This window comes from Gymnodraco acuticeps, unplaced genomic scaffold (assembly GCF_902827175.1).
Source record: "Gymnodraco acuticeps unplaced genomic scaffold, fGymAcu1.1, whole genome shotgun sequence".
Classification (NCBI taxonomy): domain Eukaryota; kingdom Metazoa; phylum Chordata; class Actinopteri; order Perciformes; family Bathydraconidae; genus Gymnodraco; species Gymnodraco acuticeps.
Genome location: NW_022991279.1, coordinates 13,579 through 39,508, shown reverse-complemented (window position 1 = coordinate 39,508; position 25,930 = coordinate 13,579). Strand labels below are relative to the sequence as shown.

At 41.9% G+C, this 25,930-nt stretch overlaps 1 protein-coding gene across 1 annotated transcript in view; it reads left to right on the top strand.

The window, feature by feature from the left end:
* Positions 1-20,175, top strand: part of LOC117562079 (RNA-binding Raly-like protein) — a gene marked incomplete at its 5' end in the record, with an annotated part of 33,719 nt that extends 13,544 nt beyond the window's left edge. The window contains 5 exon segments of the mRNA XM_034239858.1: positions 559-695; positions 6,331-6,444; positions 8,169-8,251; positions 17,254-17,300; positions 17,518-20,175. Of these exon segments, the coding sequence (XP_034095749.1) occupies positions 559-695; positions 6,331-6,444; positions 8,169-8,251; positions 17,254-17,292 (373 nt within the window). The 3' untranslated portion in view covers positions 17,293-17,300; positions 17,518-20,175.
* Between the last annotated feature and the right edge of the window lie 5,755 nt (positions 20,176-25,930).

The following is a 25,930-nucleotide window of genomic DNA, read 5'->3' as shown; positions in this document are numbered from 1 at the left end:
GCCGTCCTGTAAATATTTATAGGCTTTTATCTGCCAGGGTGCGGATTATCGGCTTTGGGAAGGTACAGTAGCGCACACACACACACACACACACACACGCACACGCACACGCACACGCACACGCACACGTATACATCACTTCAGGGGACATTACATTGACTTACATGCATTTCCTGGAGACTTATCCTAACCTTAACCATAACCAACACATGCGTTACCCTAACCCTTACCCTTAACCTAACAAAGTCTTCACCCTAAAATGAATGCTTCCCCTCATGGGGACCTCCATTTTGTCCCCATAAGGGCGGCGAGTCCCCACACGTGATTGTGTAAACAGATTTAGGTCCCCACAAGTATAGTAATGCTAGGCCACACACACACACACACACACACACACACACACACACACACACACACACACACACACACACACGCCTCTCAGCTCTAAAATCTCTGGCAGCCTCCATCTGCCCTCCTCCCCAACGACACATTGCCAACACTGGCATAGTGTATGTTTACACGTGTGTGTGTGTGTGTGTGTGTGTGTGTGTGTTGCAGGGTGTTTGACTGCCAGCGGGTCCCCTCCTCCAGTCCTGTGAAGCGGCGCCGGCCTTCATCTTCCTCCTCCTCCTCTTCTTCCTCAGCAGCTCTGAGGATGAAGAGCACCAGAGCCTCCTCTTCCTCTCACAGAAAACGTAAGCAGTGGAAAGTAAATATACGTGGAAGTACTTTACTCATGTATAATTATAAGCTATTTGTAAGACAAGGCAGGTTTATTTATATACACTGAACAAAAATATAAACGCAACACTTTTGTTTTTGCTCCCATGTTTCATGAGATGAACTCAAAGATCTAAAACATTTTCTATAAACACAAAATAACCATTTCTCTCAAATATTGTTCACAAATCTGAAAGAATCTGTGATAGTGAGCACTTCTCCTTTGCCGAGATAATCCATCCCACCTCACAGGTGTGGCATATCAAGATGCTGATTAGACAGCATGATTATTGCACAGGTGTGCCTTAGGCTGGCCACAATAAAAGGCCACTCTGAAACGTGCAGTTTTGCTTTATTGGGGGGGTCTGGGGGGGTCCGAAAACCAGTCAGTATCTGGTGTGAGGGGTAGGGTTAGGGTTAGGGTAATGTTGTGAATCGAGTGGCCTGTGTTCGTCGTCCATAACATACGCCTGCCCATACCATAACCCCACCACCACCATGGGCCACTCGATTCACAACATTACCCTAACCCTAACCCTACCCCTAACCCTACCCCTAACCCTACCCCTCACACCAGATATTGACTGGTTTTCGGACCCCCCCCAGACCCCCCCAATAAAGCAAAACTGCACGTTTCAGAGTGGCCTTTTATTGTGGCCAGCCTAAGGCACACCTGTGCAATAATCATGCTGTCTAATCAGCATCTTGATATGCCACACCTGTGAGGTGGGATGGATTATCTCGGCAAAGGAGAAGTGCTCACTATCACAGATTCTTTCAGATTTGTAAACAATATTTGAGAGAAATGGTTATTTTGTGTTTATAGAAAATGTTTTAGATCTTTGAGTTCATCTCATGAAACATGGGAGCAAAAACAAAAGTGTTGCATTTATATTTTTGTTCAGTGTAGTTGCTCCATCGCTTCTCTTGGACTTAAAATCTCACTGTACATTTATATATTCAGTTTAATACTTCATATTCCATCCCTCACATACTCATGTATAATAACTTGCTTTATATTTTGTTATTGTTAATTTGTAAATTCAACATGTATATTTCTACTTTATTTCTAGTCTTTTAATTGTTATTGTACAAAGCCATGTCTTAATGCTGCTGCAACGCAAACATTCCCCAACTTGGGATCAATAAAGTATTTCTTATCTTATCTCTTTTCAACACAAGGCAAGTCAAAGTGCAGTAAGAGCATAAAACACGTTATAAACATTAAAAAGCAAAGATAATAATAAAACATGAATAACAGTTACAGACTAGTGTGAGATGTGAATAGTTCAATTAAAGGCAGCGTCAAAAAGGAAAGTCTTCAGCCTGGATCTTAAAGCAGTCAGAGTTGCAGCGGACCTGCAGGTTTCTGGGAGTTAGTTCCAGATGTTTGGAAACACCCCGAACCAGATTATCTCATTCCTCTACCCCTAGTCCTCCCGTGGAATTATAGTTCTTTTGACACTTTTATAAAATCTACTTTACTTGTGTATTTTCATTGCATGCTACTTCCTACTTCCACTCCTCGACATCTCTGAGGGAATATCATTTATATTATCTGCTGTATTTTATGCAGGCTTCTTATTTAATACTAAAGGTCACCTATCATGCTATTTCTAGGCAACAGCACAGGTCTCAGATAAATACAAATATATTAAAAACATGTCTATGAAGTGTTTTGCTCAAAATACCAAACAGATCATTCTAGCCATGCCTCATATCCCTCTATTTCACTTCCTGTTTCTAAAGTGCTGATTTAAAAGCTTTAAAAAATAAAAAAGGAGGGGGCGGAGCTTATGCGGGACCCGGCAGCTACTGTCTAAACTAAATGCTGCCGTGATGAAACGGCATATCATGGATTATCAAGGGTTCTCTCTGAAACAGTCTGGAGCTCAAAGGCTTTCTCTCTTGCCGGTTATACCACAAGGTGAGTTCCTTTTTACTTCCTGCTTCTTCACACACATGCTCTCCAGTACAGGTTAGCTCTGAGAGTTAGCGATGCTAATGTAAACACCGACCATATTAAGTCCAAAACAGTCGGGCATTGTTTCTGATAACAACGTTTCTGATTGGGCCGTGGGTCCACATTTCAGATATTACATCATATCGGACGCAAATCTGGATCAGCTCCGTTGTTCCCCGTTTTTAGAGATTTGGGTACGGAGGAAAAGAGAGAGGGTTTTATTTGCTGACGCTGCGTGAGTTCCCCGACACACGGGACACATGGTGATGTAGAAGAGACATCACAAAGTGCATTTTGCATGATAGGTCCCCTTTAAGCACATTTTGGCTCTTTTACTTTTGTTTTATTCTGTTCCTTCCTCAAGTTGTTAAGTGGAACGTGATACCATTTGTTTGTCTACCTGGATCTTCTGCATCCAGGGCGCCCCAAGAGTCCTTTAACCCCGCTTACTATAGTTGACTTTTATAAACGGAGATACTCTTTATTCTAGGGTCATTCAAGTTTTTCCCAATCTTAGTCAATAGAAAACAGTATGTGTTGGCCTGATGGCGTCACGTGGAGGATCTGGAAGTTGTAACTCCACCGTTTGGCCACTAGGGGAAATTGGTTTCAAGGCCCAGCGCTCTTTCTGGGAGCTTGGCTTGTGGTGGATATCTGGCTAATGAGGATTTTCACTTACAAACTACTGGTATGCAGTGTTATAACTACACCAGGGTTTCCGTTAGCCGGTAATTACCGGTTTTTAGCTGGTAAAATTTAATAAAAACCGGTAAATTAAAAACCTGCCGGTCAAAATGTCCGATGCTCCTATCGATTGCCCGCCGGTCATTATCGGCCAATATTCACTCTTAATAGTTTGATCGGTGCTCTCTATAAAGGCCGATCAGGAGAGCTGGATCTGATCGATATGGACATAAACGCGAGTGAAGTGTAACCGGACGTGAGAGAGAGATCAGATCAGCTGCTGCATAATCACCTGAAGCCCCGCCTCTGTTTAGTGAGCTGCATGAGAAACTGACGGGCTGTCAGGAGAGAGGGGAAAAGAGAGGATCCGTTTCTCCCGTGTTATTCTTCTTAAATTGATGTAAACTTTTGAATAATGTACTTCATCTACTACAAGTAGTTTCTTTGAATGTAATAATGATGTTGTTTGTTGTTTGTGGAATCATTTATTGAAAAATGAATCTGAATTTTTCCGATCTGTTACGATTATAAACTGAAGCAATATAAAAATTACTCCCATTAACTGAGTTTTAAACCTCAGCATATCCGGTCATAGTCCGGTAATTACCTGCTAACGGAAACTCTGCTACACAACTCTTATTATTATTATTGAAACATGACCGGTAAGTTTCAAATTTGTCCGGTAAAATAAATTCTGTTCGGACGTTTGACCGGCGAGAAAAAATCCTAGCGGAAACCCTGAACTACACCTGTTAACGTTGGCTTAGTTCAGCGACTACAGTGGTGCAAAAAGGAAGAAGGTACTATCCACAACTTCTGCTAATGGGAAATCTAAAAAGACCGAGTCCATGAACCAGGCAGGGGGAATGCATGCATGCTTCATAATTAATATTAAGCTATTTTTAACTCTTTTCTTTTGCTGTAACAATGCACATTTCCCCTCTGTGGGACTGCTGTTTTCTCCAGTCTCTCTCGGTGGTCTCCAGATGGTCTCTTCATTAAAAGCTTCTGTACCGCGGGGCTCTTTTCTCTCTTAAAACCCATCAGCGCTTGCAATTAGACCGAGTTAATAGTGCGTGGCAAATCAGAACTGTTTATACTAGTTTATTACAAGCCTTAATAGTTTTTACTTCGCCCCATCACGAGGAAATTAGATTGCCTTTGCATGCTCCCGAGGTCGAAGCGCTCTCGGGAGTGAAGTCATTTTCAGGGTCGTTTGGCGAGGGTGGAGGAACCAAAACCAAATTCTGATCCATTTTCACGAGTGTTTCAACGAGGGGGAAATCCTCTAACACCTAACGCGGTAAAGGTCTCCTATTATACTATTTTTAGGCATGTTTTATAGGTCTCAGTTTTTAGAGATTTGGGTAGGGAGGAAAAGAGAGAGGGTTTTATTTTCCGACACTTTGAGAGTCTCCTGACGGACCGGGGACACATGGTGATGTATAAAAGACATCAAAAAGTGCATTTTGCATGATAGGAGACCTTTAAAACATGTGTCTGTGTTTCAGTAGGACGTCTTTTCCCTGCACGGCATGTAGTATATGAATGTCTTATATCTTGTATTGAGTGGAGTCTAGTAAACCTGAGAATCTGGCTCTGTCCTCTTGGTGGTCTTCACTTAACCTCTGCGTGAGTTCCAAGAACTGCAAGAACAGGATGGCGCCAAAACCAGTGAGCAACATAGTATGATTATATAACCTGAATAAAAAGTCCAAAATCAGGGTCAATAAGGGAATGAGGGAAGGTTATGTAATATTCGGGCCTGCATGGAGATTGCGTTGGATGACGGTGGTTTTCTTACAATGAAACACCTGAAAACCAGGAGCCAGGACGTCGTTCAGTAGCACGTGATACCAAGTGGCTTCCAAGCTTTAAATATCCACAGACCTTTGTGCGGGATGTCTTGCACCTGTTAGTATTGGTTTAGTTCATTAGAACATTGTACAAGGTGGTGCAAAAAGGAAGAAGGTAGGCTGCCATCCAAAACTTCTGCTAATGGAAGAACAAAATGTACAAGTTGATATCAAGTTGATGAGCCATGCAGGGGGAATGCGGCATTACAGTTCGGTTCATGCTGTTTTCGAGAACAACTACGAAAAAGTGATGGTAAAATATATGCCGAACAACATATTTGGTCACCACACTCATACAGTATGTGATTATTGAACATTTTATCATGAAGGGCTTTCCACCACATGTTGGGGCGTGCATGGATTTGATCCTTTTCAGATGTCCACAAACCTCTGACCACACAGTGTGTCGGTCACTTACTCAACATCCTCCTGTCTCCTTAGCCGCTTTCACACCAAGTACTTTGCCGCACTTAGTACCCCAGGGGACTAAGTACCAATCGCGTTCACACCGGAGTACTTTTCCCTGAGGGAAGATTACGCAAATGAGCCGCTGACGTCACTTCTTCTGCTTTGGGTTTACTGGCAGGCCGCAAACCACTGAAACCGGCGTATACTGAATCAGAATCAGAATCCCTTTATTCGTCCCACAGAAGGGAAATTTACTGCCACCCGAAGTCCCCGGCCGGAAGTCCCCGGAGCTGGGGAAGGCTTCAGTAGAAGCTGCTGGGACTCCCAGCAGCTTCTACTGAAGCCTTCCCCAGCTCCGGGGACTTCCGAGTAAATCGCCAGAACGCCGACACCTCCTCATCTCCACCGCTCCCATGTTTTCTTTTGTGTTGCCATAAGTTATTCTCTCTCCGTTGGTGCGCGGGGCTAATGCTAATGCTAATAATGCTAATGCCAGCAAATCAAACGGGGCGTGGTTTGCAATTCGCCCAGCCAATAGAAATTGGTACTTTGGTACCACCTCTCTAGCAGGCACTAAAAATGGGGGTAAAAGTTCCCGGCACGAAGTACTCTTTTTGGTGTGAATGCGACATAAGGGGTACTAACGGAACTAAACGGGAAAAGTACTCCGGTGTGAACGCACCTTATGTGTCTCTGCAGTGAAGATGGCGGAGCTCCTGTCCATAAAGAGAGAGCTGACGGTGATCAAGGTTCAGATCGACGGCCTGTTGGACTGTGTGGACAAGATGGACCCTCGGAGGAAGGACTGCTCAGGTACAGACACAACATTATTGTCCCTCACGAGTGTTTACCTGCCTATTAGATACACCTGGACACAAACCAGCACCGACACTAAGGCTGTTTCTCAATTCACTTGTTTCTGTACTTATATCTGTTCAAAAGTGCGTCCAAATGCGATGATGCAAAATGCTCTATGAGTGCCGGATAGTTTGATTACCGTACTAATTTACTGGTGTCAAGAAGAAGCCGTTGTTTATTTGACAGGTTAATTGAGCGGCCTGTTTTACCAAAGACAGAGGCAACGATAGACCTTAATTCCCGTGTTCTGCAAGTCAAGATTTATGTCTTTTTCAATGGAGTCCGGATGCTTTGCAGAGAGCTTAGGTACCTGCGACAGTTCCCCCTCAGAAAAGGCTGTCTGACAGCAAGGTAAAGCTGTGAGATATCATAAATACAGAGTTCATTCAGGCCTTCGAACACCTGGGCTTTGGCCTTTCGTCCACACCTACATGTATAACAGCTTTTTAACTCACAGAAAGCATAGCTTTTGTAAAACTCTCGAGGCTCTATTTTCTGATGGAAAAACACATATAAACAGTTTTCTTTAAAATGTCAAATTCTGATGAATATGTTGCAGCCACAACAACACAAGTCTGTCATACCCCAGGTCCCAGTTTTATTACAATATCAGCTTCATCAAAATCAGTCGTTACCCCACATGGAGAGCGACTGCATTATTTACAAATGATGATGTGTGAGGGCACGGTGATGCAGAGAGGTGTGTGTGTGTGTGTGTGTGTGTGTGTGTGTGTGTGTGTGTGTGTGTGTGTGTGTGTGTGTGTGTGTGTGTGTGCGCGTGTGCGCGTGCGTGTGTGTTTACCATCAGATGCTATCCGCTATCAAACTGCATCTGTGAGTAATGGTTCAATGACAAAACCACCGGCAGCGGAGCGTGGATTATGACGGGGAGTAAACATCGATAAACACCGGCCTCATAACCTTTCATAAGCTCCCCTTCAGGAGTTATCTCTCTGTGTGTGTGTGTGTGTGTGTGTGTGTGTGTGTGTGTGTGTGTGTGTGTGTGTGTGTGTGTGTGTGTGTGTGTGTGTGTGTGTGTGTGTGTGTGTGTGTGTGGTGTGTGTGTGTGTGTGTGTGTGTGTGTGTGTGTGTGTGTGTGTGTGTGTGTGTGTGTGTGTGTGTGTGTGTGTGTGTGTGTGTGTGTGTGTGTGTGGTGTGTGTGTGTGTGTGTGTGTGTGTGTGTTGTGTTTTAGTTCCGTAAAGTATGTGTATTCACCGGTATTCACTCTCTCTACTTTGGAAGTGGAACATTTGCTTGCGAGGATACAAAAATAAGATGAGGAAATTATCCAAAGTGACAAGTTGACATGTTTTCACATCTTGGGGATGTTTTTTCCTTGACATTAATATTAGAAAACTTCTCTCAGGAAGAAAAACGATTTATTGGAATAATGAATGTGTGTGTGTGTGTGTGTGTGTGTGTGTGTGTGTGTGTGTGTGTGTGTGTGTGTGTGTGTGTGTGTGTGTGTGTGTGTGTGTGTGTGTGTGTGTGTGTGTGTGTGTGTGTGTGTGTGTGTGTGTGTGTGTGTGTGTGTGTGTGTGTGTGTGTGTGTGTGTGTGGAAGGAGGTGCTATGTGTTCCCCTGAGTGTTCTGTGCTGCTTAGCCCCGATATATTTGATTCCCTGTCTTATGTAATATAATTTGTGGAACCAAATAAAGTATTCAAATGTGTGTTCAGGTTCAGTCAGCAGTCTGGAGAGAGAGAGTCCCGAACCAGGAGAGGCGAGCGAGGAAGAGACGCTTCACTACTGCCCCCCCAGGGTAAATATATATAATAAATACCTTCCAACATGGTGAATATATATAAACCCCTCTACAATGCAAAAACTGAACCGTTGACTTTCATTAAATGTATTATGTTAACAGATTTCACACACCTGTATTAGGTTAGTTGAAAGCAAGAATTAGGTTCAACTTCATATCATTGCTTTCAACTAACCTCATACAGTTAATTACATTTTGTTAACATAATACATTTAATTAAAGTCAACGGTTCAGTTTGTCTGCGTACATTGAGCTCCACTGTCTGTAGCAATGTAACGCTGCCATCTTGTGGATTCTTCATCATTAACACACACTCCTGTCGGCTGGAAGCATCTCCGCGATTGTTTTTTATAAGGAAGTGCTAAAATGCCCACTCATTTCAAGGCTCATCCCTGCACCTCCCTCTAACGTTGACTTTCATTAAATGTTTTATGTAAATACAATTTCCAATAATTGTATTAGTTGAAAGCACCTAATTATTTTTCAATTATACTTAATTTTTATTGCTTTCAACTTAATATATTTAGTCAACGTCAATGTCAGTGTATTTTGTACTTTTTACCTCACTAACATTTAAGATTAAACATTTAAACATTGGCTTTTATAACAATATTTTCATTCAACACAACACCAGTGGATTTCAACCTTTTTGGCTTCTGACGTTTTTGTAAAAAGTAGTTTAGACCAAGTTATTAAATACAGTTTTCACTCTAATATTCACCTGATTTCATGTCAATAATCATCCAATATCCAATTTGTTCACGTAACATGTGTGTCAGAACATAATATGTTTACCAAAATCCAAACATCATAAAAACAAATATTAAAGCTAGAAGAAGTTTACTTTTGCTGGAAAAACAAAGCCTTTAATGATTAAATTACCAACATCGTGGTTACTGGTTAATTGTCTCTCAATTGAATTGCTTTAGCTCGAGGCAAAACAAAAACAATTAAAAATAGACCTAATTAAATGACTACTGGGAGATAAGAATAAGGTTTTGTTTTTCCTCACTCAGTGAAATGTTTGCAGGATGAAGCCAACTATTTTGTTAACGTTATACAGTATGAAAAATCTGAATCTGAAAAGACTAGTAGTGCTTTTTAACCCTTAAATGGGCAATCACACATATTTTGGAAGATTTAATGAGATTAATTACACTCTTATTACAGCCATATTACACATTAATACACCCCTATTGCACCATCTGTGCACAAACTGATCTCGTGCCCTCATTGGTCATGTGCGCGTTCGTGTGTTGGAGGAGGGGCTCTGTGAGGAAGTGGCAGATTTGTTCCGGCTGTGTATTTTCACATTCTAGCCACTCGAGCTGGTTTCTCCAAAATTACCTACCCCACCTTTAAATGCAGGTATTAAGTTACATGTTCACGTTCTGCTGCCAGTCGGTTTCTCCAGTGTAATGATAATAAAATGCTTAGTAAGTATTGGCAATATTAATAAAAACAACAACGTTTGGGTTCGTTCGTTTAATATGATGAATGTTAACCAGTAAGCTTCAATAATCAACCATCATTACGCCCATACATCGGTATTACTGCTATTAGACCCGAATATGAGATAGTAATTACACTGTTAATACATCCTTATTAAACTCATGTAATTCGAATATTACACCCATATTCATTTCATTTCATTTCAAACCTTTATTTAACCAGATTGGTCCCATTGAGGTCATAGATCTCTTTTTCAAGGGAGACCTGCAGCATATAGGTTCCACATGAAACATGAAACAATAAAGGACATCATACATTATATTTACAGGATACATTTACATAGTTATCGACATTTACAAGTGCCCATAGTATCAACGAGCATTTCCTTTAGCCTAGCTTTAAAAACATGCAGAGGAATGAGATTGCTCGGTTTCAATTCTTATTACACCATCATTAAACCTGTATCGCACCCATATTATACCCATGTTCCACATCGACACAGCGTATCAAATGACTCTTCCCTAGGATACAGAAACCATTTAAGGGTTAATAAAAACAAAAAAAGACAATGTGAAATAAGGGGATAATCTGAGGCAAGTAACTCTTTTACCCGTCTTTAAAGTTACGGTGCATTAATTTGCACAAAACAGTAAAAGTCTCCACACTATACTCCGAAGACAATTTGCATAATGTGTTGTGTTTACTGTCTTCTGATTGAGCTCCTCCTTGGTGTAAAGCAGAGGAGCCGCGGTGCTTTCAGTGTTTCCGTTTCTTTACAGGGAAACTTAATGATATATAATCAGCTGCAGGCTTACCTGACGGAGCGGAGCCTCATTTAGCCGAGCGGAGGCAGAGAGCAGACCTTTAATCTGCAGCATTGTTCCTCCGACAGGAAGAAACAGAGAGTAGTAATTAACATAATGTGTGTGTGTGTGTGTGTGTGTGTGTGTGTGTGTGTGTGTGTGTGTGTGTGTGTGTGTGTGTGTGTGTGTGTGTGTGTGTGTGTGTGTGTGTGCAACAAAGTGTGTTAACAGAAAATCTTTTGTGGACTCAAAAATATATGTGTGTGCTTCTGCAATGATGATGATGATGTTGAAGAAAAGGGGAAAAGGCGTATAATGAAGGCTAATAAAGAGGCAGGAATGAGTTCTAAAACACAAAAAATAGTCAGCATTTTAACACTTCCTGCCCCATTTTCAAAGGTTTTTTTAATGTGTTTTTGGTTGTTAGCCTGAAATAAGGTCTGTGGATAACACAAGCTGAAGGGATTTTTATTCTACGAAATAAATACGTCAGTAAATACCCCACTAGTGAATTTAAAAACGGTGGTTGCTAACAAGTGTCTAAATGAGACGACTAAACGTCTTCACGCCGATCATTAGCCGCCTTTAGCTTAGTGGTGGTGACGTGAAGTCATGTGACCGTGCTTTAGTTCCTTTATAGCCCAACATTAGCCTCCTTTAGCTTAGCGGTGGCGACGTGAAGTCATGTGACCGTGCCGTAGTTCCTTTATAGTCCAACATTAGCCTCCTTTAGCTTAGCGGAGGTGACGTGAAGTCATGTGACCGTGCTGTAGTTCCTTTATAGCCCAACATTAGCCTCCTTTAGCTTAGCGGTGGTGACGTGAAGTCATGTGACCGTGCCGTAGTTCCTTTATAGTCCAACATTAGCCTCCTTTAGCTTAGCGGTGGTGACGTGAAGTCATGTGACCGTGCTGTAGTTCCTTTATAGCCCAACATTATCCTCCTTTAGCTTAGCGGTGGTGACGTGAAGTCATGTGACCGTGCTGTCGTTCCTTTATAGCCCAACATTAGCCTCCTTTAGCTTAGCGGTGGTGATGTGAAGATATGTGACCGTGCTGTAGTTCCTTTATAGCCCAACATTAGCCTCCTTTAGCTTAGCGGTGGTGACGTGAAGTCATGTGACCGTGCTGTAGTTCCTTTATAGCCCAACATTAGCCTCCTTTAGCTTAGCGGTGGTGACGTGAAGTCATGTGACCGTGCTGTCGTTCCTTTATAGCCCAACATTAGCCTCCTTTAGCTTAGCGGTGGTGACGTGAAGTCATGTGACCGTGCTTTAGTTCTTTTATAGCCCAACATTAGCCTCCTTTAGCTTAGCGGTGGTGATGTGAAGATATGTGACCGTGCTGTAGTTCCTTTATAGCCCAACATTAGCCTCCTTTAGCTTAGCGGTGGTGACGTGAAGTCATGTGACCGTGCCGTAGTTCCTTTATAGTCCAACATTAGCCTCCTTTAGCTTAGCGGTGGTGACGTGAAGTCATGTGACCGTGCCGTAGTTCCTTTATAGTCCAACATTAGCCTCCTTTAGCTTAGCGGTGGTGACGTGAAGTAATGTGACCGTGCTGTCGTTCCTTTATAGCCCAACATTAGCCTCCTTTAGCTTAGCGGTGGTGACGTGAAGTCATGTGACCGTGCTGTAGTTCCTTTATAGCCCAACATTAGCCTCCTTTAGCTTAGCGGTGGTGATGTGAAGATATGTGACCGTGCTGTAGTTCCTTTATAGCCCAACATTAGCCTCCTTTAGCTTAGCGGTGGTGACGTGAAGTCATGTGACCGTGCCGTAGTTCCTTTATAGTCCAACATTAGCCTCCTTTAGCTTAGCGGTGGTGACGTGAAGTCATGTGACCGTGCTGTCGTTCCTTTATAGCCCAACATTAGCCTCCTTTAGCTTAGCGGTGGTGACGTGAAGTCATGTGACCGTGCTTTAGTTCTTTTATAGCCCAACATTAGCCTCCTTTAGCTTAGCGGTGGTGATGTGAAGATATGTGACCGTGCTGTAGTTCCTTTATAGCCCAACATTAGCCTCCTTTAGCTTAGCGGTGGTGACGTGAAGTCATGTGACCGTGCCGTAGTTCCTTTATAGTCCAACATTAGCCTCCTTTAGCTTAGCGGTGGTGACGTGAAGTCATGTGACCGTGCTTTAGTTCTTTTATAGCCCAACATTAGCCTCCTTTAGCTTAGCGGTGGTGACGTGAAGTTATGTGACCGTGCTGTAGTTCCTTTATAGCCCAACATTAGCCTCCTTTAGCTTAGCGGTGGTGACGTGAAGTCATGTGACCGTGCCGTAGTTCCTTTATAGTCCAACATTAGCCTCCTTTAGCTTAGCGGTGGTGACGTGAAGTCATGTGACCGTGCCGTAGTTCCTTTATAGTCCAACATTAGCCTCCTTTAGCTTAGCGGTGGTGACGTGAAGTAATGTGACCGTGCTGTCGTTCCTTTATAGCCCAACATTAGCCTCCTTTAGCTTAGCGGTGGTGACGTGAAGTCATGTGACCGTGCTGTAGTTCCTTTATAGCCCAACATTAGCCTCCTTTAGCTTAGCGGTGGTGATGTGAAGATATGTGACCGTGCTGTAGTTCCTTTATAGCCCAACATTAGCCTCCTTTAGCTTAGCGGTGGTGACGTGAAATCATGTGACCGTGCCGTAGTTCCTTTATAGTCCAACATTAGCCTCCTTTAGCTTAGCGGTGGTGACGTGAAGTCATGTGACCGTGCTGTCGTTCCTTTATAGCCCAACATTAGCCTCCTTTAGCTTAGCGGTGGTGACGTGAAGTCATGTGACCGTGCTTTAGTTCTTTTATAGCCCAACATTAGCCTCCTTTAGCTTAGCGGTGGTGATGTGAAGATATGTGACCGTGCTGTAGTTCCTTTATAGCCCAACATTAGCCTCCTTTAGCTTAGCGGTGGTGACGTGAAGTCATGTGACCGTGCCGTAGTTCCTTTATAGTCCAACATTAGCCTCCTTTAGCTTAGCGGTGGTGACGTGAAGTCATGTGACCGTGCCGTAGTTCCTTTATAGTCCAACATTAGCCTCCTTTAGCTTAGCGGTGGTGACGTGAAGTAATGTGACCGTGCTGTCGTTCCTTTATAGCCCAACATTAGCCTCCTTTAGCTTAGCGGAGGTGACGTGAAGTCATGTGACCGTGCTGTAGTTCCTTTATAGCCCAACATTAGCCTCCTTTAGCTTAGCGGTGGTGACGTGAAGTCATGTGACCGTGCCGTAGTTCCTTTATAGTCCAACATTAGCCTCCTTTAGCTTAGCGGTGGTGACGTGAAGTCATGTGACCGTGCTGTAGTTCCTTTATAGCCCAACATTAGCCTCCTTTAGCTTAGCGGTGGTGACGTGAAGTCATGTGACCGTGCTGTCGTTCCTTTATAGCCCAACATTAGCCTCCTTTAGCTTAGCGGTGGTGATGTGAAGATATGTGACCGTGCTGTAGTTCCTTTATAGCCCAACATTAGCCTCCTTTAGCTTAGCGGTGGTGACGTGAAGTCATGTGACCGTGCCGTAGTTCCTTTATAGTCCAACATTAGCCTCCTTTAGCTTAGCGGTGGTGACGTGAAGTCATGTGACCGTGCTGTAGTTCCTTTATAGCCCAACATTAGCCTCCTTTAGCTTAGCGGTGGTGACGTGAAGTCATGTGACCGTGCTTTAGTTCTTTTATAGCCCAACATTAGCCTCCTTTAGCTTAGCGGTGGTGATGTGAAGAGATGTGACCGTGCTGTAGTTCCTTTATAGCCCAACATTAGCCTCCTTTAGCTTAGCGGTGGTGACGTGAAGTCATGTGACCGTGCCGTAGTTCCTTTATAGTCCAACATTAGCCTCCTTTAGCTTAGCGGTGGTGACGTGAAGTCATGTGACCGTGCCGTAGTTCCTTTATAGTCCAACATTAGCCTCCTTTAGCTTAGCGGTGGTGACGTGAAGTAATGTGACCGTGCTGTCGTTCCTTTATAGCCCAACATTAGCCTCCTTTAGCTTAGCGGTGGTGACGTGAAGTCATGTGACCGTGCTGTAGTTCCTTTATAGCCCAACATTAGCCTCCTTTAGCTTAGCGGTGGTGATGTGAAGATATGTGACCGTGCTGTAGTTCCTTTATAGCCCAACATTAGCCTCCTTTAGCTTAGCGGTGGTGACGTGAAGTCATGTGACCGTGCTGTAGTTCCTTTATAGTCCAACATTAGCCTCCTTTAGCTTAGCGGTGGTGACGTGAAGTCATGTGACCGTGCTGTCGTTCCTTTATAGCCCAACATTAGCCTCCTTTAGCTTAGCGGTGGTGACGTGAAGTCATGTGACCGTGCTTTAGTTCTTTTATAGCCCAACATTAGCCTCCTTTAGCTTAGCGGTGGTGATGTGAAGATATGTGACCGTGCTGTAGTTCCTTTATAGCCCAACATTAGCCTCCTTTAGCTTAGCGGTGGTGACGTGAAGTCATGTGACCGTGCCGTAGTTCCTTTATAGTCCAACATTAGCCTCCTTTAGCTTAGCGGTGGTGACGTGAAGTCATGTGACCGTGCTTTAGTTCTTTTATAGCCCAACATTAGCCTCCTTTAGCTTAGCGGTGGTGATGTGAAGATATGTGACCGTGCTGTAGTTCCTTTATAGCCCAACATTAGCCTCCTTTAGCTTAGCGGTGGTGACGTGAAGTCATGTGACCGTGCCGTAGTTCCTTTATAGTCCAACATTAGCCTCCTTTAGCTTAGCGGTGGTGACGTGAAGTCATGTGACCGTGCCGTAGTTCCTTTATAGTCCAACATTAGCCTCCTTTAGCTTAGCGGTGGTGACGTGAAGTCATGTGACCGTGCTGTCGTTCCTTTATAGCCCAACATTAGCCTCCTTTAGCTTAGCGGTGGTGACGTGAAGTCATGTGACCGTGCCGTAGTTCCTTTATAGTCCAACATTAGCCTCCTTTAGCTTAGCGGTGGTGACGTGAAGTCATGTGACCGTGCCGTAGTTCCTTTATAGTCCAACATTAGCCTCCTTTAGCTTAGCGGTGGTGACGTGAAGTAATGTGACCGTGCTGTCGTTCCTTTATAGCCCAACATTAGCCTCCTTTAGCTTAGCGGTGGTGACGTGAAGTCATGTGACCGTGCTGTAGTTCCTTTATAGCCCAACATTAGCCTCCTTTAGCTTAGCGGTGGTGATGTGAAGATATGTGACCGTGCTGTAGTTCCTTTATAGCCCAACATTAGCCTCCTTTAGCTTAGCGGTGGTGACGTGAAGTCATGTGACCGTGCCGTAGTTCCTTTATAGTCCAACATTAGCCTCCTTTAGCTTAGCGGTGGTGACGTGAAGTCATGTGACCGTGCTGTCGTTCCTTTATAGCCCAACATTAGCCTCCTTTAGCTTAGCGGTGGTGACGTGAAGTCATGTGACCGTGCTTTAGTTCTTTTATAGCCCAACATTAGCCTCCTTTAGCTTAGCGGTGGTGATGTGAAGATATGTGACCGTGCTGTAGTTCCTTTATAGCCCAACATTAGCCTCCTTTAGCTTAGCGGTGGTGACGTGAAGTCATGTGACCGTGCCGTAGTTCCTTTATAGTCCAACATTAGCCTCCTTTAGCTTAGCGGTGGTGACGTGAAGTCATGTGACCGTGCCGTAGTTCCTTTATAGTCCAACATTAGCCTCCTTTAGCTTAGCGGTGGTGACGTGAAGTAATGTGACCGTGCTGTCGTTCCTTTATAGCCCAACATTAGCCTCCTTTAGCTTAGCGGTGGTGACGTGAAGTCATGTGACCGTGCTGTAGTTCCTTTATAGCCCAACATTAGCCTCCTTTAGCTTAGCGGTGGTGACGTGAAGTCATGTGACCGTGCCGTAATTCCTTTATAGTCCAACATTAGCCTCCTTTAGCTTAGCGGTGGTGACGTGAAGTAATGTGACCGTGCTGTCGTTCCTTTATAGCCCAACATTAGCCTCCTTAAGCTTAGCGGTGGTGACGTGAAGTCATGTGACCGTGCCGTAGTTCCTTTATAGTCCAACATTAGCCTCCTTTAGCTTAGCGGTGGTGACGTGAAGTAATGTGACCGTGCTGTCGTTCCTTTATAGCCCAACATTAGCCTCCTTAAGCTTAGCGGTGGTGACGTGAAGTCATGTGACCGTGCCGTAGTTCCTTTATAGCCCAACATTAGCCTCCTTTAGCTTAGCGGTGGTGACGTGAAGATATGTGACCATACTTTTCCACGATAAGGAAAAACATCAAGTTTAAAGAGTCAAGACATTTTTTTCCAACGCAACAAGACATAGCCTACATTTTAAATGTAATGAACATAAAAATTGCACGATTATCATACATGCTAATCTTATTTCAATAATTAGATTATTAAAGAAACAGCAGTGGTCCGTTAATCCCAGTTAAATCTACAAAATGAGTCTGAATGGCCTACATACTGTTTTTTTTAAATTGATTTATTGTGTCATTGTTTATTTAACTGTAGTCTATTCCTGCTGAAGTTATTGTCCTCAAAGCCTTTTTTGGTGGCATTTATTTTATCCTCAAGCATGTGCCAGAGTGTTTACACACCACACAACACTTTCCCTTATGCAGTGTTTAGAGGGTGTTCCCTATGCTAATAATAGATGCTAATTCAGGTCAAGTGAACTCGTCATTTAGCTCCCCTGGGTAGAGTAGATTTGGATCGTGAAGAACATTTGGTGCATCTGGAAAATTCTCTTATGTCTTTTCTTACCAGAAGTTTAAATTAGCATGAGGCCAAATGTCTTTCTAAAAGTTTCTTGCTCTGTGTTTCCAGATAAAGCAGTTTGAGTCTGATCTACAGGACGATCTGTGAAACTGCAGGTATCTATCACTGAGACACTTTGAAGGTGCCCTATTATGCACATTTCCAGATTTCATAATTGTATTTTTGTACATGATTACAATGCTTTAATGTTCAAAAAGTGCTTTATTTGTCTCATATTGACGTCTAATAAGTACAAATACTATGTTAACATGCCATTTCAACCAAGACCCATCAATATTCAATGTTCAGACTCATCTCTGGTTTTCTTTCCAGATCGTTCCAGAAAAAGAAATGGAAACTGGGATTGGTAACAGCTGGGATTGGATATTCCCAAAAGAGTTGTTGACAGGATCCTGAACTGTATTGGAGTGACTCTCCTCCACCTAAATCTGTCTCTTATCTGCCCATCACTCTCAGTTTGATTTCTCTTCTGCGGCACCACCTTCAGTTCTGGTTTCCAATCCACAATGACGACAAAATCCCCAATCTGTTCCTGGTACATCACTGTGCTCCATGCCTACATGCTATTATATTATTTATTATTCTGTAGGCATAGCCAGATAGACAAAACATACATTTTCTCTACCAACAGATTAAATTGGCCCCGTTTATTGCCCTTGCTCCGATGTTGGACTCCTATCTGATTAAAGTTAACCAAATCAGCGATAGAGCAGCTGGCAGCTCCTTATTACACCCTTTATTTTCATTAGGTGTGTTATAATAATGATGTGTAACCAGATGTGTACAGGAAGCCTCTGGGTGAATTATATTTGGGAAATCAGTGTTAAGTGATTGACAGACTGGTAATTTCCTGAAATGAAGATTAACTCTTGATTAAAACTGCATGTAGTGCATATAAACAACTGGGACATCATTTGGTTCAGGCTAGCTAACAGCTCAGAAGCAAAATGAGTTTGTTACATGTAAGCTAACAGTTTGTTTACGTTAGCTAACAGCTCTGTAGCTAAAAGAGTTTGCTACATGTAAGCTAACAGTTTGTTTACGTTAGCTAACAGCTTAGATGCTAAAATAATTTATACATGTTAGTTTACACCTGGTTTACATTAGCTAATAGCTTAGATGCTAAAATAGTTTCCACATGCAAGCTAGCAGTGGGTTCAGGTTAGAAAATACAGTAGCTGAAATAGTTTGCTACATGTGAGGTAGGAATTGTTTTGGTTTGCTAATGGTCTAGCAAAGAAAACTAATTTCTTAATGTTAGTTTAGCAGTTTTGCAACAACAAAGTTTGTAGAGGTTTGGTCGGTTTAGCAAATAAAATAGGAAATTGTCAAGAACACAGTTTAGTCAATCTTAGGGCCTGTTAAAGGATGTGTTTGGTTAAAGTAGCTGGTCCTGGTTTAATACATAAAACAATGTAAGAGTTCAGTGGCTAAAGCAGTACGCTAAATGTAAGCTAACGGAAGCGCTAACAGTTGGTTAGCTAACAACTATTTAAAAGAGGAAATCTTTGGGTTTAGCTTAGACTGTATATAAAGGTTTAGCTTCTTAAGGATCAGATTGGCAGGTTTCTTTTGTTCAGTTTAGCGGCTCAAACAACTAATTTAGTAATCTTTGAATCAATAAACTCCAAGAAGTGGTCAAAATGTGTCATCAGCCGACTAAATGGCTCATTCTCTGAATCGGGTGCCCTTTGTGTCCCCCAAGCTTACTTCAAAGATTTTAAATGAAAGGAAACTACACAATGTATGTTAAAGCATTGAATTAAAGGAACAGGGTTTTTTGCATTACAATGTAAAACGAAATATATATTTTTTGTTATTGTTTTATAATAATTAGTTGTCTTTGTAGTAGACAACACAAATTTGTGCATGTCCTCACTGAGCATCATCACATATTCATTGAATATTAAACAAATAACAATTGCCAATTATACCAACATTTTGATGCTAATATAATCATATGCGTGTGTACTTTAACTGAGAAAAAAAAAAACATGAATTATCTATGAAATTGCACTATTGACACTCGTCCCCCAGTTTGTTTCAAGCCCGTCACGCTATACATTTGACCCCCCTATTAAAATAATGGATCAGTCCATGTGACATCTGCTTTGAGGGAGTGACATCACAGAAGTCTATTGAGGAAAAGGTGGCAAAGAAAGGCAAGTGTCAGTATCTTCTCTTACCTATATTTTTTATTGTCAGATTGAGATTGTCATGGTCAACATTTCAACTCTGTTGTATGAATTACTTATGGTAAACAATTATTTAGGAAAATATTACAATTTTATGATGTCCTTAAATTCCATGTGGTGCTGTCTTAGCTAAACAAGGTCTCATGGCTACTTTTTACCAAAAACTTCAACCCGTCACATTTTTTCAAAGATATTCCTAGTAATTATTTATATTTTGTGCCTGAGGTGCGGAAATGTGTTTTCTCAAAGTGTTAAATAGTCCACTACCAGATGTTATGATCACAAATGCAAAAAATGTAGTTTCATTTTTCAAAAAGGTAAAGACCCAAAAGGCACCCGATTCAGAGAATCACCCAAATTCTAAAAGGGTCATAAGCCTTATCCATTTACGACATTAAAACTATGTGTTTACTGTGTAGTTTTCTTGTGGAGGTCCATTCAATGCTGAAGTCTAACTCTATAGCGTTAGGTTTGCAATAACTGGAATGGTGGATATACTATTTGTCTCTTACTTTTAATTGTAAATGCATATTTGAAAAATCCATAAAATGGCAAACTTTTGGCTTCAAAAAGGATGCCGTTTAATTTCATTTACGTCCATGAAACATTTAGAGCAGGGGGGTCAAACTCAAATACACAGTGGGCCAAAATAAAACAATGGGTGCTAGTCGAGGGCCGGACTGGTTCAATGTTTATTGCAAAACTTATTGAAATGAACTTATTGCACATATTCAACCTGGAACTAACAAAGCTTAAATGATTGCCTATAAAAACAACATTAAACATTAAATAATCAGTTGCATTCATTTCTTATGGCTCTATCTGCAGCTTCTCCAGAGTCATTTCTTATGAGTACATTTCTCCACAGGCCAACAACAGCTTCAACAAAACTATTTCCCTCACAGAGAAAACCAAACCTGCCCTGTTGTCCTGAGAGAAAGTGCAGAAGGAAGCATCCATTGAACTCAGTGTGCTGCTCTGTGATGCTAGTTCAGATACTTGGCATCTCATCTTGGGTGCAAGGTCATCAATGTTTGGGCTCAGGCTCTGAGCGGAGGAGACCCTCAGGATGGAGTGAAGGTGTGAGAGCAATATACCGGAGGGCCAGATCTAATAGCAATTAGAAATTATCCTGCGGGCCGAAATTAAACCACCACGGGCCTGATTTGGCCCCCGGGCCTCGAGTTTGACACATGTGACTTAGAGCTTCTGTATTGTATTGACAACTATTTACAAAATTGCCATGACATTTAGTTTAATCATTCAGTAAGAAAGTGAACGCTGTTGATACCTAAGGATATTGGTCAACAAATAAGGTTGCTATTTGTTGACCAATACCCTGTTTTTAGTCATATCTTCTGTGTCATACATTACTTACCATTTGATGACAGCTTGTTTGTTTCACCAGATTCATCAAGACTGGTTTTATGGAGGGCAAATCCACTGAACTGTTGTCCAGTCAAATGCATAAAGACTTTTTCTGCAGCCTTTTTACCCAGATGGAAAATATGGACGCCTGTAAATATGTTTAAAGCATTCATGTGAAATATTTGTTGGTTTAAAAAGAGTCTCTTGAAAACGATGTATGTGCACACTAGTGGCTCTTTATACTAACTTTTAGGTCTTCATAGGTTTCAATAAGAAATCCTGTAACTGCAGGTAGAGAATACTTTCTGAAAAAACCGCATTTAGCTTCTCTGTTTCTGCTGTTGGTGCTTTTGTGTTTGTCCTCAGCGCTAAATGTTATTTCAATGTGATTGTAGAAAAGGTATTTTTCATAAAATTGGTGATTGGCTTTTTATGTGTTGTAATAATATAATTCTATATTCATGTGTTTAGTCATTTAAATGTTGAGAGTAATTTGGTTTAACGGTATTCTTTACCCCCAAATGTTCTATTTGTATCAATGAATCCCCCAGTTGAAGTTATCGTGAGTATATGACTGAACAAATGAGACTTGGGTCATACTGACTGAGAAGCGATCAAGAAAACATTGTTTTTAATGATGTAGGGTATCCCATGACATTAAAGTATATCAGAATCAGGTTGCCAAGAAGGTTTATACAAAAAAAGAAATGACACAGTAAAAGGAAAACAAGTTTAAACAAGGACATTTAGAACAAAAATATAAAACTTAAAATTTTTTAAAACATTTGAAGAAATGCAGATATATACAAAAAAGAACAAAGTATATGACAATTGAATCTGAAAAATAAAGTATTTCATTTTATGTGCAACATATATATACTGCACAAGCTGTGTGAGAGATTGAGAACAGATTTATTTTTAGACTTCTTTGGAGGCATGTGGGAAAAACATAGTTTAACATTGAATTAAAGTAAACGTGAGAAATCGATATATAAAAAGCATATTCAGAGTAAAAAAGTCTCTAATTGTTTAAAAAAAAGCTGGTATTTTCTCCAAATGAAGAACACGTGTCAGGTTCAACAGGTATGTGTTCAAAGCATTTTTTTTATTGCGCTGAAGTATCTTTTACTCTTAAATCGACTTAAATTTGAATACGTGCAACTACTTTATGAGACACCTTCTTCATAGGGCAAAGGCCTCATGATTCACTGTAAATATGTAAGAAAATATATAGAATAAAGACACAAATAATAGTTTCAAAACGTAATGGTTACTCTTTGACCCATGCTACATCCTTACACCAACTTTCATGACATTTGAGCCAGTATGTTTTTCTGTGATCTGCCGAAAATGGCCAACTTTAAGACCATATGTAACTACCATAACAAGTTAATTAACATGACATCCCTCCGGTTAGATAAGAATAACTGTCAGGCTGTATATATAATATATTGCTAGTGTTTTAATTAAGTCAGCCTTATCGTGTATGGACAGTTTAATCACATGTTGTTGACTGAAGGGAAGCTGCACTCTCAGCTTTTTATTCTTATTGATTCATTCGAGCCACGACGACCTTTAACCCCAGGTCTGTTTGTGCAGTGCATGCTGGGTAAGTTGAGCAGAGGGATGGTTGGATGAGTTTTGGGACGACGGCTGCAGCAGGTAAGGTTTCTCTTACAGACATTACTGCATTTAAAATGTATGCACTTTTAGAGTATCACAAGTATTTACATTCCTCCTTGTTTTCCTGCAGAGTTTAAAGTGACTCAGTCTTAGTGTTGGACTATACAGAGTAGGTAACAGCACATTTACTCGTGTATTATAGTGCAATATTGAGTACTTTGAATACTTGAGTATTTTATTTTCATGCCTCTTTAAACTTTTACTGCAATACAACTCAAAAGGGAATGCTGTACTCTTGACCTCAACATATCTATCTTACAGCTTTAGTAACTTCAAGTTTTAAAAACACAAAACGTAACCGATATTTTCTTAAACAGCAAAATAAATGAACCAACCAGCGAATTGATAAATACGGAAGAGGATTAGGGCCACATCAAAAAAAAATTTGTCAGGATTTGAAAAAAAATATTTTTTTCAAATCCTCACAAAAAAATTTTTTATGTGGCCCTAATCCTCTTCCGTAGATAAATAATGAAATAGCATCGATAAACATTAAACATTATATTTTTACATTAAACATTATATATATTTTTTTATAATTTAGTATTTTTGGGGTGTTTTTTTAATGATTTATTATTTCCTATATATTATTTTCTATGGTTAATAATTTTTTATTATACCTTTACTTAAGTAACATTTCCAATTGAGGACTTTTACTTAAAGTCAAAGTCAGCTTTATTGTCAAGAATTCTACATCCAGAAATATCGAAATATCGTTTCTCGAGGTCCTACAGTTTAAAATGTTAATAATATGTTAAAGTGTTCAGCGGAGATGGCAGAAAAGTGACTGGTGCTGGATGAGGAAGGTTGGTTTTGTGTGTGTGTGTGTGTGTGGGTTAGAGTCCAGGACCATTTGGGGCAGGGGAGAAAGGTCGGAGGCAGGGTGGAGAGTTCAGGGGAGAGATGTCAGAGAGAGATAGGGAGGGGAGAGAGTTCAGCATCCTGACCGCCTGGTGGAGGAAGCTGATCCCCAGCCTGACGGAGCCCGAGCTGAGGCTGCGGAACCTTCTTCCTGAAGGCAGGAGGCTGCTGGAGGGGTGGGTGGAGTCACCCACAATGCTGAGTGCTTTGCGGGTGAGGCGGGTGTTGTATAGGTCCTGTAGTGAGGGGAGCGAGGCACCGATGATCCTCTGGGCAGAGTTCACTATGCGCTGCAGGCTCTTGCGGTCGGCGGCGGTGCAGCTTCCGAACCACAGCGTGATACAGCTGCTGAGGATGCTCTCGGTGGCGCCTCGATAAAAGGACAGCACGATGGGGGGTGATGCTCTGGCTCGCTTGAGGTTCCGGATGAAGTACAGGCGCTGCTGGGCTTTCCTCGTTGGGGGGTGGTGTTGATTTTCCAGGTGAGGTCATCAGTGATGGTCACCCCAAGGAATTTGGTGCTGGTCACCTGCGTCACAGCAGCGCCGTTGATGATCAGGGGGAGAGGGGGTCGACGGTGGGTTCTCCTGAAGTCAACAACTATCTCCTTTGTTTTCTCCAGGTTGAGGAAGAGGTTGTTGTTGCTGGTTCACTTCCTTCCTGTAGTTATTCTCATCGTTGTTGCTGATGAGACCCACCACAGTAGTGTCGTCTGCAAACTTCACGATGTGGTTGGAGCTGAAGTTGGGTTTGCAGTAGTGGGTCAGCAGAGTGAAGAGAAGGGGGCTGAGCACACATCATTGGGGGGCCCCCGTACTCAGTATGATGGTGTTTGAGGTGTTATTGTTTACCCGTACAGCTTGTGGTCTCTCTGTGAGGAAGTCCAGCAACCAGTTACAGAGAGAGGGGCTGAGGCCCAGGTCTGTACGTTTTTTTACAAGCTGCTGGGGGATGATGGTGTTGAATGCTGAGCTGAAGTCTATGAATAGCATTCTGACTTATGGGTCCTTAGTCTTAGTGTCCAGGTGTGTGAGGGCTGGGTGGAGAGCGGAGGAGATTGCATCCTCTGTGTCTCCTACCATGCAAAATGCACTTTTTGATGTCTTGTATACATCAACATGTGTCCCGTGTGTCGGGGAACTCACGCAGCGTCAGAAAATAAAACCCTCTCTCTTTTCCTCAAATCTCTAAAAACGGGGAACAACGGAGCTGATCCAGATTTGCGTTCGATATGACGTAATATCTGAAATGTGGACCCACGGCCCAATCAGAAACGTTGCTATCAGAAACAATGCCCGACTGTTTTGGACGTAATATGGTCGGTGTTTACATTAGCATCGCTAACACTCAGAGCTAACCTGTACTGGAGAGCATGTGTGTGAAGAAGCAGGAAGTAAAAAGGAACTCACCTTGTGGTATAACCGGCAAGAGAGAAAGCCTTTGAGCTCCAAACTGTTTCAGAGAGAATCCTTGATGATCCATGATATGGCGTTTCATCACGGCAGCATTTAGTTTAGACAGTAGCTGCCGGGTCCCGCATGAGCTCAGACCCTCCTCTTTAAAGCTTTATACCCAGATCAGCACTTTAGAAACAGGAAGTGAAACAGAGGGATATGAGGCATGGCTAGAATGATCTGTTTGGTGTTTTGAGCCAAACACTTCATAGACATGTTTTTTATATATTTGTATATATCTGAGACCTATGCTGTTGCCTAGAAATAGCATTATAGGTGACCTTAAACCAGAATTTGTTCTGGTGTCTGGATATGACTAAAATAAACATTTTTATATCAAATATCTAAGTGTTCTCTATGTATTTATTTTTGTTGTTTTAAAAAAAACACGTGAAAGTTTGACAGTTGCTGGCAATCGTGAGATTTTGGGAAAAACACATTTGGAGAGTCAACGGTCAAATGGCTGAAAGTCCTAGAACCGGTTTGTTTATCTAAGAAACACATACCTCATTCACACCAACGGTGTTTCAGGGCCGGTTCAGAGCTGGAGCTTGAACCAGGGTTTTCCTGTTCACACCGCAGCGGAGCAGCCTCTTAGCTCCGGAATCCGGTTCGTTTCAAGCACCAAAAAATTGTCCGGCCAGAGCAAAAGCACTGCATACAGTGGGGCAAAAAAGTATTTAGTCAGCCACCAATTGTGCAAGTTCTCCCACTTAAAAAGATGAGAGGCCTGTAATTTTCATCCTAGGTACACTTCAACCATGAGAGACAGAATGGGGGAAAGAATCCAGGAAATCACATTGTAGGATTTTTAATGAATGAATTGGTAAATTCCTCGGTAAAATAAGTATTTGGTCACCTACAAACAAACAAGATTTCTGGCTCTCACAGACCTGTAACTTCTTCTTTAAGAGCCTCCTCTGTCCTCCACTTGTTAACTGTATTAATGGCACCTGTTTGAACTCGTTATCAGTATAAAAGACACCTGTCCACAACCTCAAACAGTCACACTCCAAACTCCACTATGGCCAAGACCAAAGAGCTGTCAAAGGACACCAGAAACTAAATGGTAGACCTGCACCAGGCTGGGAAGACTGAATCTGCAATAGGTAAGCAGCTTGGTGTGAAGAAATCAACTGTGGGAGCAATTATTAGAAAATGGAA